Source organism: Tasmannia lanceolata, unplaced genomic scaffold (assembly GCF_043159265.1).
Source record: "Tasmannia lanceolata isolate RefF3 unplaced genomic scaffold, GAP_Taslan_0.1 ptg000037l, whole genome shotgun sequence".
Taxonomy (NCBI): domain Eukaryota; kingdom Viridiplantae; phylum Streptophyta; class Magnoliopsida; order Canellales; family Winteraceae; genus Tasmannia; species Tasmannia lanceolata.
The window spans coordinates 60,104,239-60,119,169 of record NW_027518714.1 but is presented as its reverse complement, the minus strand read 5'-3'; the positions used below and the strand labels follow the sequence as shown (position 1 = coordinate 60,119,169).

The 14,931-nt window shown below is 38.9% G+C and overlaps 1 protein-coding gene across 1 annotated transcript; it reads left to right on the top strand.

The window, feature by feature from the left end:
- Window positions 1–7,811: 7,811 nt before the first annotated feature.
- On the top strand, window positions 7,812–13,550 carry LOC143862318 (Mitochondrial import inner membrane translocase subunit Tim17/Tim22/Tim23 family protein). The gene is made up of 4 exons (XM_077373341.1): window positions 7,812–8,068; window positions 8,283–8,396; window positions 12,855–12,959; window positions 13,110–13,550. The coding sequence occupies exons 1-4, from the start codon at window positions 7,981–7,983 to the stop codon at window positions 13,376–13,378; spliced, it is 576 nt and encodes a 191-aa protein (XP_077229456.1). The 5' UTR covers window positions 7,812–7,980; the 3' UTR covers window positions 13,379–13,550.
- The last annotated feature ends 1,381 nt before the right edge of the window (window positions 13,551–14,931 follow it).

The window sequence follows — 14,931 nt, the reverse complement described above, 5'->3', positions numbered from 1 at the left end:
TTTCAACTGTTTGAGTGTCCACTTTGAACAGTTCATTGTCAAATTATATGTGAACAATCTTTGGCAACTCCGGAAAATGATATGAAGATGAAACTTTTTACTTTCATAAATTTCTGGAAGGCCGTTCTAGGAACCTAGGCAGTTAACTAGGGAATCATCAACCAAGATGGTAGAATCTTCCGGGTAAGCAGGTTTTGATTACTAACTTGCTATGTATAGTCTAGAAGTTGAATGAACAAGTTGGTGAAATTATCACGTTGTCTATATGATACACATCATATCATTATAAAATTAATTTCTGTTTGGTTTTGTTTGTTTCTTTAATCTTGCAGCGTGTCATGTTAGTTTTTTTCGGTGTCACCATTCATGAGTCAGTGATCACTTAATGTACCTCATGCTGAAAAATTCATAAACAGAAATTTGCAATATTTCCTGCCTAGGAATTAATTTTACAACAGTGAGGAGAAACAAAAGAACAATTAAAACCAAAGAGCTATCACAGTTTTAATATGCAGAAAATTTGAATAACCAGCCCATATATCATTAAAAGGAAACTTAAGTATGTGCTCAAAATCCTATCATTCCTACTCCTTTATCTTTCATTCCCAAAAGTCTTATTCTAACAACAATAGGACTGATATCAAAAGTCAAAAGCATCCAGTTCATTCCCTTTCATTTGCATGAAACTGCCAAAATAAGGCCCGCATAAACCCTCACCTAACCTGAAAAATCTAGAAAAATAACCAATAAATCCAAAACTTGAAATGAAAATAAACGGAAACTTTCAGCCCATAGAATTAAACATAGGGCCAATTAAATGATGATGTCAGCATGATGTTATGGTGATGTCATCATGTGGCTTACTTTTGACTTTTGAGCTTCTTTTCTGCTCTTTCGATTCTTCCTCCTCCCGAGTCCTGTTAGTATTGCTGGGATTAGCGACAACAATGCCACATTGTTGTGGGAGTACCCCGAGCCCTGTTGGTATCATTGATTCCAACGAGGCTGAAGCAAAGGCGCTGCTAACTGGTTTGAGAGTATTTTGGTCGAGAGTTGAAGGGCCTCTTCTGGTTGAAGGGGACTGTCAAAATGCAGTGGGGTGTGTGGGGCTAGAGATCTGCGGTGTTTGGGCCTCATCTGAGATTCTAAACATAGGGGATTTGTTCTTTTACTCATGCTGTGAATGAGGCCAACGTGATTGCTAACTTGTTGGCCAAAGCTGGGTCATTCGAGTGACTCCTACTCAGGGGAAATCTCTGCCCCCTCTCTAACTTTATTTTTCTGGGTATGGTGATGCCTCTGTGTACGTTCTGTTCTCTTTGAATGAATTTGGTTATCACTTCGGAAAATATGGCTACAACTCTTGATCAATGTTTTGAATCTTTTGATATGAGTCTAAGATACCTTTGCACATGGAAAGCTGCATGTTGCAAAAAATAATTGTGGGAAGGCTATTCCATACAAGTTGTTTTCCGGATGCTGCAAAGGTGGAAAATGCCAAATCGCTTACTCTCTCCAGTGTTTTTTTTAAATAGTAGCCAATTTTATTGAAAACAAGATTGACCGAGATGGTTGATACAATTAAAAATGGTAGCCAATTTTAATCTCTCCAATGCTTACTTTGTGTCGGGCCAGTCAAGTTTCCCAAGGTTGCAGTTGCCATGTCTAACATCTCATATTTTAATATGATGCCAAAAATGTACATCCCACCACACACCATATGTTCCCCCAATTTATTTTAATGTCTTTCATCATTGTTCAAAAGTCATTGCCCACATATTTTCTACATGTATGCATGGTTCAGGTGCATCTCTAGACCTTGCTAACTGAGTTAAATTACTAAGACCTCCCTTCCTGTAATAGAATAACAAAAGAATATAAAAAAAAACCAAAAGAGCTGAAACTGAAAGGGAAAGAACCAAATTATCGTTATCAAAATATACACTAGGCAAGGAAACTTATTTGGATTTTTTAAGGAAGATGTTGGTGGCCCCGAGTTTATTTAAAATATTATAAATCTAAAGTTTTCATTTATCTGTTAAGTACCTTATAAATGTAAATTTTCTCATAGCTATTAAATATCTTATGGATTCCCCTATAACTATTAAATACTTTATAGATTTAAATTTCTTTATAGCTATTTAAGTTTGGACCTTTTTTTACCTCATGGAAATTTAATAGTTGTAAAAGCATGTATTTTTGGCTTGAATTATGTTTTTGCGTAGCACCTGCATTTTCTTGTAGGACTATTGCTTATGTAAGAGTGTTTTGTGTGCATGTTAACACTATTCCTAAGGGCCTCCTATTCAACCATATCAGGTGGGTAATTTTTAACAATTAGTTAGAGAATTGTAATAACCTTTAACAACTATATATACAACTATATATGTGCGCATGCGTATTGTATTTATATATAAGGGAAAATGAAGGTCCCTCTCAAGTAAAAATTGAATAGGGTAACTCTAAGCATGATGATATCCCTCCAAATATCCTTTATAAATTGATGATATCCCTCTCAAGTATACAAACATATTGCAGCCTTTTGGAGTACATATACTGACAATGAAATATAAGAATTATTTGAACACCCTAATAAGGCCCTGTTTTGATTGCAAGAATTTCCTGCACAGTTTGGAAAGGAAAAATATTTTTAAAATTTTCTACTTTTTTCACATGAACTAACCCTATTCAATTTTTACTTGAGAGGGGCCTTCAATTTATGATGATATCCCTCCAATTTTAATTTTCATCTTGTACTTTTGCTTTGCCATTATGTCACTGAGTACACGCTCATTAGCTTTCTCATCAACTACATTTATCTAGTACTTTTGTCATTTTGTCACCAAATACACGCTCTTTAACTTTCTCATCAACTACTTTAATATCGAACAAAACTTGGTTCTGAAACATGATGGAGGAGGTTCCTCCGCTATTAACATGGCCAATCGTTAGATGAAAAAAAAAAACTAATTTTCCAATGGACAATCGTACCCCAGCCCTAATTTCACCCATTCAAGCAGTTAGCAGTAGGAGTCTCGATGTTCTCTCACGTCTTTTCAAAACGACGATTCAAAACCAATTTCAACTTTTAAGAAGCAATAAAAATCAAGACAAAAACAGACCCAGATGAAAATTACACATAGAGTTGAGGGGGGGCTATCATTTCCCAAAAGGAAAACTATTTTTCCTAAAGGACAATCGTACCCTTTCTTCCCATCCATCTCTTCTTCTCTTTAGACCAAAGACAATGTTGCAATCCTCACAGTCGCAAGTACCTCATATTTTCTATCAAATACGTCTATCTCTATAAGAAATCACTTGGGTTTGAGAGCCTCAAATCCTCCATCTCTAGAGTTCTACTTGATTACTCCCCATTAGCAGGGGGGCTGAAAATCAGTTCAGAGATAATGAGGACCTTGAAGTTGATTGCAATGGAGAGGTTGCTCTTTTTGCTTAGGGTTTTATGGACTTTACAGTTGAAGAATTTCTAAAGGTTTCATCAAAGCCTAATTGGTCTTGGAGAAAGCTCTTACATACAGTGGATTCTCAAAGCTTCTTGGATATTCCTCTTGTAATTCAGGTGGGTTTGTTGTTGTTTTTTTTTTTTTTAATTTTTTTGTTCGTATGGGTCTGGTTTTGTCTTGATTTTTATTGCTTCTCAAAAGCTGAAATGGGTTTTGAATCGTCGTTTTGAGGGAGACGAAGGAGAACAGCGAGATCCCTACTGCTAACTGCGTGGGTGAAATTAGGGCAAGGGGTATGATTGTCCATTGGAAAATTAGTTTTTTTCATCTAACGATGGGCCATGTTAATTGCGGAGGAACCTCCTTCATCGTGTTTCGTAACCAAGTTTTGTTCGATATTAAAGTAGTTGATGAGAAAGTTAAAGAGAGTGTACTCGGTGACATAATGGCAAAAGTACTAGATAAAAGTAGTTGATGAGAAAGTTAAAGAGCGTGTACTCGGTGACATAATGGCAAAGCAAAAGTACTAGATGAAAATTAAAATTGGAGGGATATCATCATAAATTGAAGGTCCCTCTCAAGTAAAAATTGAACAGGGTTAGTTCATGTGAAAAAGTAGAAAATTTTAAAAATATTTTTTCTTTCCTAACTGTGCAGAATGGAATGGTGTTTAGTAAAACTCATGCAGCCATAATTTTCATTGCAAAAGCGCATTTTAGACAGAGTTGTACAAAGTAAAACTAAGTTGCTTCTGTGATTTCGCGCTCTGTCGGAATGATTTATGGCATGTGGTAAATCTCAATAACTTGATACAACAATACAAGTGATAGATCATTGCTTATTATAGTTTTTCTTCTGTACATACTCTAATTCAAGCTAGTAGTGGAATAATATTCTTCATTCTCAGATTTGATATTTGTTGGGCATGCTTATTCTAATTCAAGCCAGTGAAAGGGCTTACTTCTTTCCTGTTCTCAAATAGTTCTGATCCACGTCTACATTTTTATATTTTCTTAAGAAGGTTTATTTACAGAATTACATGTGTATTTATGTGTCAATATAAATACAACACACATTGTTGTTCAAAAGTTTGCATTGTGTGATATTTTTTTCCTTTCTTGATCAATCTCACTAAATATTATATGATGAGTTGATTCAACTTTTCTCTCTTCATGCAGATTGTCTGCATAGTGCCATCTATCTGGCACCTTCTATATGTGGACTGACTGTATTACATCCTTGGAGGGTTGGGCAAGCAAGTACAATGGGTGAATGTGGTTGCTTAGGCCCTGCTAAATTTTATATTTCCTTTCTTAAATTTCCTATATTTTTTAAGAGGAGTGCTAGATTCACAGGTGCCCTTGCAAAATAAGAAGCAAAGGGCCCTCCATTGGTCAAATAGCATTAAAGGGGTAGCCCAGGGAAGAGAAGGGGGCGAATCTACCACTTCCCTTTTTATAGATTCTAAAGATGTGAGGGTGTGATTGATTTCAAGAAAAGCAACAATTGTAGGAGTTTTTGTACGGTGCCTCAAGTCAACCGGGGGTGGTACCGACCTTGATGTTTGATCCAACAGCAACTCACTTTTTAAGAGGCTGCAGTTGGATCAAACATCACCACAGGTACCACCACCACCACACATGCGGGACTTGACGCTTGGGCACCATATAACCTCTCCAATTGTAGATTGTCAAGATTCAAGATTATAGGCACACACATTTTGTGACCCATTCTCTCCTGAAAGGGGTCACAAAATGAGAAGAAAATGGGACAAAGAGAGAATGAAAGAGGATCAACAAACAGTTTGAGAAAGTGAGTGAAATACACAGAGAGAGCCGTTCTAAACTGAAGGGCTCCCCCATTTGTTGCATCTCAGCAATGTGCATTTACTAACCTTTGACTTTTCAACCCATTTAATGCACTTTGGAGACGTACGCCCAATGGGGTTGCCCCTTCATCCCTATTTTGGCTCATTTTAGTATGAGAAAAGTACGGAATGTGGGCACATGGTTCGAGGAATTACAGATTATGAGCACCTTTTATAACAATTATGAAACACGGGCTAATCTTCAAAATCGGGTGATCAAAAGACCCTGATACCCTTCTGACATTCACAAAGTCTTCATTTTTTCTTACTGCCTCTTAAATTTGCGCGCTTCACGAGGCTTCTTTTGATTCGTTTGAATGTGTATTTGAACTGACAGAACCTTGGGTTCGTTTCTATCTTGGCCGTTGGAAATAACTAGAGATGGATGAATGTTTGACACGTGTTGGAAAACGTTTTGAAACTCTGACAGCCCAAAGCCAATTATTATCTTTTCTCACTTCTCTTTTGGCTTAGAACGGTAACGTTATTGAATATGTCTCTTTTGGCTTAGAATCTTTCCACTTCTCTTTTGGTCCTAACTTCTCTTTTGCTTATAACGGTAACGTTATTGAATACGTCTATTTTGGCTTAGAACGGCGACGTTATTGAATATTGTATTATTTCTCACATCTCTTTTGGCTGAGAACACTGCCGGATTCTAGAGTATGCTGCCAGAATATTAAGGAGTACGCCGGCGTAAATAATGGGTACGCCGGTATAAATAGGGTGTAAGCGGAAATAAGGTGTACGCCAGCGGAAATAATGGGTACGCCGACCAAAAGAGAAGGGAAAAGATTCTAAGCCAAAAGAGACGTATTCAATAACGTTACCGTTGTAAGCCCAAAGAGAAGTGAGAAAAGATAACATCAGCGTTCCAACAAATATTCAATAACGTCAGAGTTTCAAAAAGTTTTCTAACACGTGTCAAGCATCCATCCGTCTCTAGTTTTTCTGACGACCAAGATAGAAACATACACAAGGTTCTGTCGGTTCAAATACACATTCAAACGAACCAAAAGAAGCCTCGTGAAGCGCGCCAATTTAATAGACAGTAATGAAAAAGGAGGACTTTGTCTATGTTAGAAGGGTATCAAGGTCTTTTGATTACCCGATTTTGAAGACTATCCCGTGTTTCATTCTTGTTTTAAAAGTGCCCAAAATTCATAATTTCTCGAAACATGAGCCTGCATTCCGTACTTTTCTCTTTTTGTATCTTAGTAGAGTAGTGGGTAAGCAGTCAACTAGTAGAGTAGCTTTTGTCTCCATTCACAAGGTGGGTGGTCTGACATGCAACAGACCACCTGCTAAATGCCTTTTGCGATGGACGCTAGCAATTCCCTTTTCGGTTTAGAAAAATGGTAAAATCAGGGGCGCTGATATTCCTCCCCGCAGGCTGGCTAAGGGGACGGCTGGGTAACGTTTACGTATATGTCATGTTTCCCACCATTTGACCTCTCTCTCTCTCTCTCTCTCTCTCTCTCTCCCCACACACACAACAGGAACAGTTGGTGGGCACAACAGGAACAGTTGGTGGAATGGTGGGCCCATCTTTGAACAATGTAGGCCCCGCCCATACCACACCATAGGATAATCCAAACCGTCCATTTTGATGGGCCATAAACGTAAATAGGTTGCGTCCCAAAATATCATTTCCGTAGGCTGATCTTAGCCCTCCGATCTAAATAGAAACTACATCTTATGCAACCTCTATAGATTGTAGGGTTGTGATCATCCTATGGAAATGATTTTTGGGGCACAACCTATTTACATTGTGGCCCATCAAATGAATGGTTTTGATCAGCCTATGGAGTTGGTCATAAAGTAACATTAAGGCCCGTCCACAACATAGGATGATCCAAGCCGTCCATGGTTTGGATAATCCTATGGAGTTGGTTGTACAGTAACATTAAGGCCCGATCATAGGCCCCACTAATATTTTTCAAATTGAAGCGTACCTTCCACAACATAGGATGATCCAAGCCGTCCATGGTTTGGATCATCCTATGGTGTGGTTCGCACAGTAACATGAAGGCCCAATTAAGCCCCACCCATATTTTTGAAAATGAAGTGTACCGTCTAGACCATAGGATGATCCGAGCCGTACATTTGATGGGCCATAACGTAAATGGGTTGTGCCCCCAAAATCATTTGCATAGGATGATCACAACCCTCCAATCTATAGAGGTTTCCATAATAAGCAATTTCTTTTTATATCTGAGTGCTAGGATCATCATATGGAAATGGTTTTTTAGGACACAACCTATTTACGATGTGGCCTATCTAATGGACCGCTTGGATCATCCTATAGTCTGGATGGTACACTGCCATAGTGGGTTGGATTTGGGCTCAAGGAGGAGAATTTTGGGGGCCCATCAACTGTTCCTGTTGTGGAGAGAGAGAGAGAGAGAGAGAGAGAGAGAGAGAGAGAGAGAGAGAGAGAGAGAGAGGGTACGTATATAGGGGAATATAACCTCCGTTTAGAGTTAGACGTTAAAGCCTAACGTTTAGTGTTAGCGCACCGTCGGGGGGTGGAATAGCCTACAAGGGGGGGCGCGGGGAAATATCAGCGCCCAAAATCAGTAAGAGCTTTGCCTGCCTGAGTTGATCGGCCTAGGGTTGGTGGTCTAGAGGTATTGTGGGTCGACAGCCATGGCTTCGGACCACGAAACCACGGAGAAAAAGAAATCATCATCAGATCCTTGGAAGGAACGAATTTACATCCCTACCCTAATCGCTGGTACATCTCCCAAAACCCACCTCTCTCTTTACATTTTCTATAATATCACGTTGATTCTTGTAAAATTACCAGACTATACTGAATATTTGCTCTGAAAATCTGCCCTAGAATCATATAGCAACTTCTGATTCTGGGTCCTTCATGTCTTTGTGAAAACCTTGATATATAGTTAAAAGGATAAAAAATAAATTGGGGTTGTTTTTTTTTTTTGCAGGGATTATTGGAGGAGGAGCTGGTTTAATATCAAAGCGTCGGAAAACTTATGGGGTCGCCAACATATCAGCGATGTATGCCACCAATTTGGCAATCTGTACCGGATGCTATTGTGGTAATGACTCTCTCGGAAAGAAATTCTGTATCATTACTTAATTTAAGTATTTTTTATTTATTTAATGTGTTGTTGAATTGTTGTTGGTATTGGGTTCTTGTTGATGAATTTCGCTATGTGGGTTGCCTCTGTTTTTTCTTTTTCTTGTGTAATCTTTATGCCCTATTCGTTTTAGATTATGACAGTCAATTGTGAGTGCCAAACAGATTATTTGACTCAAATTTAAACCTAATTTTGAGTCCAATAATCGGTTTGGCACTTACAATCGTTTGGTATAATCTTAAACAAACAGGGCTTTATTGGTTGATAGAAAGAAGCGATTATTACTGGGAGAGTCGGTAGTCGGTACAATCTGAAGTTTATGCTGATAGTTCCCATTTGAGGATATTGACTGAGGCGGCTTTTGTTCATCCTGTAAAGCAGTGTTTTATTTCCCCTTACAACAATCCATTGGCTTCATTCTTTATTAGGCTATTTGCTGTTTTTTTGTCTAATCCAGAGAGATGTATATCCAACCTGAATGTGATTCCTTTTTTTCCCTTTTCCTTTTTTTTTTATTGTTATAAGTAGGTCTTTGGTGTTTTATTTCCCCTTACAACAACAGCAGTGTTTTTTTATTGTTATGTGCGCGTGCGTGCGCGTTTGCTGGGTCCCTGTTATGTCTGGATTGCTCATGAGTATTGCAAGTTTACGCAACAATAGATATCATGAGTTCATTCCGATATACCTTTCTCCGTCTCGCACCCTTCCCCTGCCTTACAGTGTCTCTCTCTTTTCATCAGACACCTAGTAACCCCTTCTCGCTCTCATGCAAGGTTACTAAACACACCAGCCTAGTATGTTTACAAAATATGCTGTATGTCACCCACGCCAAAAAACTTACTACACTAGTAGGATGAGTTTTATATTAATTTTATCTTTTGAAAATATGCTATCTTTCATAGAATATGGACACAAATGTATGCGAGTATTCAATGTAGCTAACCTTCAATAATAGTTTCAACTACAATGCGGAATCTATGCTAGCCTAGCAGTTCAAGTATAAGTATGTTAGACTATACGTCAAAGTTCAGGACTGAGTAGTATGAAATCCATCTAAATCAGTGCATACCAACAGTCAACTACATACACATGATCAGAACCAAGAGTGGGAAACTTTCTCCTCGACTCCAATCCACGGACGGAGTTCTTCTCATTCTTAAATTCTCAGAGATATGAAACTTTCACCGATCATGTTAATCTCAGCATAGTACTTTCTAGGGTTCCACCATTGGATTGAAAACTCTAGGTGCTGACATTGTACTTCCTAAGATTTAAAAAAAAAAAATCAAAGTACTCTAATCTTTGGATTTTTTTTGGCACATGTTTGATGTTCATGCTGCTTTAATTTCTATTGGAAATTATTTGCTATTTTTCTCAAATTTTGATAGGGAAAAAGAACACATCTGATTTGCACCTTTGCGTAGTAACTTTGAAACCCAAAAATTCATTTGCAAGGGTGCCCTGCCCAAAAGTGAAAACCAATGACTCATGGCTCCTGCCCCCTTGTTTTGGGCTCCCAATTTGTGTTCAAGCACAAAAGTCGACTCTTCTAGGAAAGCATTCCGTTTGTCGTGTTGACTATTGAGTTTTGTTGTAACTTTAAGTACCATTGAGCTATGAGATCGGAATATACAACGAGTTCTAGATGGATGATGTAGTGTCTCCATTGCTTCAAGACTGAACTATGTCAAATATCTCCACATTACAGGTTGAATTAACGCTATAGGCTTCATATAGCTTCTCACTGAAAAAGGCTATGGGACGTCTTGTACGATTCCCATGTGTGGTACATCACAATCTACTGCAAGAACTTTGTCAAAATTTGAAAGTGATTAAACGGGTGACTCTGTTATCTTCTTCTTCATGACTTGATAGCTCATATTTCCTGTCTTTGATCAAACAAATGTCCCTCTCTTCATGCATTCCACCACAAGTGGTGATAATTATGAAATTCCTTCTGAACCTATGATAGAATGTCTATGAGCCATCTCCTTTTGAAAAATTCCATCTCTTGTCAAAAGTGCTCAACCTGTTCATCCATGCTTTGCTTGTACACAACAATGTCACTGAAATTGACAACAACAATCTTAAAGCTCTTTTACTTCACGGAACCTTTAATGTCACTGAAATTGACAACAGCAATCTTAAACCTCTTTTACTTCACGGAACCAAAGGTAAGATTTTTCTAATAAATCTGATGAGCAATATATTAATTCCGCTTCAATTTTTCCATCGACAATTTCCAGTTGTTGGTTTCGCTTTCCCTTTCTCTCTTGCATCATTGACATATTCAGGATCTGGTTAACTGAAGGTGACCCCCTCTGGTGTGCTTCTTTCACAAAATGCTACTCAGAACACCTGTTGACCTTGACATGTTTCTCAAGGTCTGGCATACCCACCTCAACTTCAACTCATTTTTTTCCAGTTCTTCATCTCACGATTTTCTATGTACCCATTCTTCCTAATTTGAAACTTTTTCTCTTTCTTTTTTGTGTTTTTCCATGTATTCTCTTACTTTTCGAGTTCCACTGTGGCCTTTTTGTTCTTACGACCCCTTCTGTTTCCCCCTAAACTGGTTAAATGGATCTTATGCCCAAGAAATTCCTCCCTTTATAACAAATTCTCACAGCCAACATTCATCCATATTTTTCCCACTTCACAAGGCTGGTAAGTCCATCGGCCCACACAGATGTCCAGTAGGAGATTTGGTTACTACTGCAGCCTCTGCTTCCTCTGGTGGAAATCCAGGGAAAAATGTAATTCCAACCATATTTGGCCATTCTAGTACCACTAACATAAGTTCTGGACGACATTTGGAAAAGAAACATCAAGGAAACAAACTGGTGAAAAAGGAATAAAAAAACAGTTTAGCCAAAGGAAACTCTAAACTAGAAACCGGGGGTGATATTATTTGAACCAAAAGGAATCTGAACAATAAACAGCTGATTATGCCCTAGAACCATAGTTATAAACAGATCCTATTAACCAAGTTTTTCTTCTTCCTAAACACCAGAATTATGTCCTCTGTTTTTCCTGAGAGGTCTTCACTGCCCTCCTCGGATGCTGTTGAGATTGTTTCTTCAGGATCGTCATCCAAATCATGAGCTATGTTTCCTGAGAGCTTGCAATTTTATTTTGGATCCTGTCTGACGACACCTATATATGGAGCAGCAGTTAATCGTTCACTATGAAGCTAGACATGGTCTGGAAGAGGATTTCTGATTGGCTCTGCATGACTATGTTTTATACTTATTTTCATCTTCTGTTACTGTTATTGGTGGCTATAAAGCTAGATATTAATCTACGAAGATGAGTTCGTAGCCATGACAGCAATGGGAAACAAACCTGGTTTGTCTTACAAGGTAAATGTTGAATCTGCACACAAGATTTATATGGAGATTGAAAACAGGGATCGGCCTCAAGGATCGAAAAAGAGGAAGAAAGGAAAGGGGAAAAAGGAACTAAAGGTCCTACGGCAGGCGAGGACAAAAGGTTTCTTTGGGCGAAGCCTCCGATCATCAAAATGAAGGTCATTTTTTGGAACATCAGGAAGTCGGGGTCGGAATGGAAAATTTGGTGACAAATGATCTATGCCGAAGAAGAAAACCGGATGTTTTAGCTGTTCTCAAATCAAAAGTAAGGGGGGTGTCGGAAAAATCCTCAATGACTCTTGGGAGAGGAGTATCTGGCAATGGTGCTCCAAAGTCGCTGTTTGGAAAGGGTGCTCCGAAGGTGGGGCAATATTGTGGTATGAAATCTTCGTTTATGGTTGTAGGAAGTTCAACTCTGATGGTAATTCTATAGGTAATCCGGGTAGGGGGGTATCGGAGGCATGGTTAGAGACAACTGCAAATGGATTGTGATGTCTTTCTCGGATGGTGGAACATGTGACGCAACTGAGGCTGAGATTAGAGCCCTCCTATTTGAGCTGAAATGGATTGCAGCATCTGGATTCAAGCACCCAACTGTGGAAGGGGATTCATCAATTGCAATCTCTTGGACCACGGAAGAGTCTTCTGGACCTTGGCGCCTTCGGATCCTTACTGCGGAAATGAGGGATCTGGTTTGCATTATTTGTCTGAGGTCGAACATAGAGGCGTGGCAGACGCCTTGGAAAAAGGAGTAATGCTTGAGGAAATATGCGGGTCTCATTGTGTAAAATCAATAGGGGAATGTAGTGGGATAAGGATGTAATTGTCTTTTTTTGGGCGATGTAGTGGATGGATGATATGATTATTCCCCACCTTGGGGAAGCTTTCATCCTACCTTTTCTGGAGTAATAAAAGTCAATTTTCAAAAAAAAAAAATCCTCATTCTATTTAAAACAATCTCATTAAACCATTTCTTTCATGTTTTTTTGTAAATCAAGGTTATGCGGTAGAAATGTCTAAAAATCGTGTTTTTTCTCAAGTACAGCTGCACGTGAATTTGTAAGAAATACTCGAGCTTCAACACCCGATGACCTTATGAATTCTGTTTTGGGAGGGATTGCTAGCGGAGCTCTTCTTGGGCGACTTCAAGGTGAAATTCCATTTTGGTTTTCTCTTAATTACCTTCTATCTTTTTATAATCATTTGGGAAGGTGGGATGGCTAGATTGCTGGTTTAACTTAATTATCTCTTTTTATCTTTGTTTTAGTAGTCTTAAAAGGTTCATTCTACTTTGCCTCAGGTGGGCAATTTGGTGCGGTTCGCTACTCAATCATATTTGCGCTGACGGGAACTGCACTGGATTTCGCCGCTCTACGGCTGAAGCCTCTCTTGCAAAGCTCAGAAGATCCTGAATCTACAGAAAATTCACATGGGAGCAAGAAAACTAGTAACTGGACTTTGCCTGAATGGTCACCCATTCAAATACTCGACGAGGAAGCTCTTGCAGCTAAACGCGCTCGAGAACAACAGTTGTTTGCACAAAGAACACTGAACAAAGAAGAATCTTGAGAATTGATTAGAGAGTTGAATTTACCCTTTTGTATTTGGGTAATACAATCAGTTCGATCAATATATTATGTAGCTTTTGGGTTTTGTGGTTTCTAGTTTGGATTTGAAACCCTAATCACAATTTGTACTTGTCCTCCGTTTGTGTTTTATGCATAGTGGGTGAATTTTGACAGTAGAAAGCACAATTAGCATTTCTCCATCCTTGCTAATTTGAGTTGAAATTAAATATAAGGGAAAAATACATAAACACCCCCTCAACTTTCTGACTTTTTCAATTATAACCCTGACTTTTAGAAGTCACCAACTACCACTCTGGTAGACCCCCTCAGTTGACGGTTCGTCCATAGATCGAAGAGTTAGGATGATCCTATGGAGCTGATTTTTTTGGTACACCCTATCTATGTCAGGGCCCATCAAATGAACGCTTTGGATCATCCAAACTATGTGGGCCCACTGTGTTTTTGGTAGTGTTTGGATTCGGGTATGGGTTTGGAGGGGGTATGGGTCTTTATTAGCATTGATAGTGTTTCAAAAGAGGGGGTTTGCCTCGTATAAATTGAAACCTCAAGGGGTGTAGTAGGTGACTTTTAAAAGTCAGGGTTAGAGTTGAATATGTCAGAAAGTTGAGGGGGTGTAACTGTATTTTTTCCTAAATATAAGTATAGACTCTTGGGAAGTTCCATGGAATATTATCTATTGCATTTCAGCCCTACATCACATTAGGATGTAACTCTATACAACGGCACCTATGGCAATCTGTGCTGCCTTGTAGGCGCCACCATGGATTGATGGGTTTTGGAGGGGCATGAACTTCGGATTTCGGTGAGGACCAACACCGAAATGTTCTGAAACCGAAACCGGCAAAATTTACCAAATTTCGGTAATTTTGGTCGAAATTTCGTCATTAAAAAACGGCATTTCGATAGGCAGTATGGAATTTCGCCCGAAAATTCTGGATTTCGGCTGAATTTCAGTTTCGGATAAGTCCGAAATTTTAGCCAAAACTGAAATTTAAAACCGTGGGAGGAGGTATGGGGTCTTCATTAGCATTGATAGTGTTTCAAAAGAGGGGGTTTACCTCATACAAATTGAAACCTCAACGGGTGTAGTTGGTGACTTTTAAAAGTCAGGATTAGAGTTGAAAATGTCAGAAAGTTGAAGGGGTGTAACTGTATTTTTCCGTAAATATAAAGTACAGACTCTTGGGAAGTTCCATGGAATGTTATCTAATGCATTTCAGCCCTACATCACATTAGGGTGTAACTCTATACAACGGCACGTCTGGCAATCTGTGTCGCCTTTTAGGCGTCACCTTGGATTGCCCAAGGCCAAGAAGGGTATCCCATCCATAAGATAAAAGACTACAAAAAAATAATGATTTAGCTTTTCTTGCCAACGGGCTAAGATCCTCCACTCAAAGTGTGCACAATGGCAATAGGCCAGACTTATGATCGCTAGCCGAATCAATGGATTGGATCACATCTCTGTAGCACATGTGGGGCCCAAAAAAGATGCTGTCTTGAATCATTCATTTATGGTGGGTCCTGCCAATG

Bases quoted from the DNA above. Each gene is read 5' to 3' on its own strand.
- LOC143862318 (XM_077373341.1), top strand. From the start codon at position 7,981: ATGGCTTCGGACCACGAAACCACGGAGAAAAAGAAATCATCATCAGAT. The intron at 8,069-8,282 runs GTACATCTCCCA...TTTTTTTTGCAG, and splicing joins CATCCCTACCCTAATCGCTG to GGATTATTGGAGGAGGAGCT. The intron at 12,960-13,109 runs GTGAAATTCCAT...ACTTTGCCTCAG, and splicing joins TCTTCTTGGGCGACTTCAAG to GTGGGCAATTTGGTGCGGTT.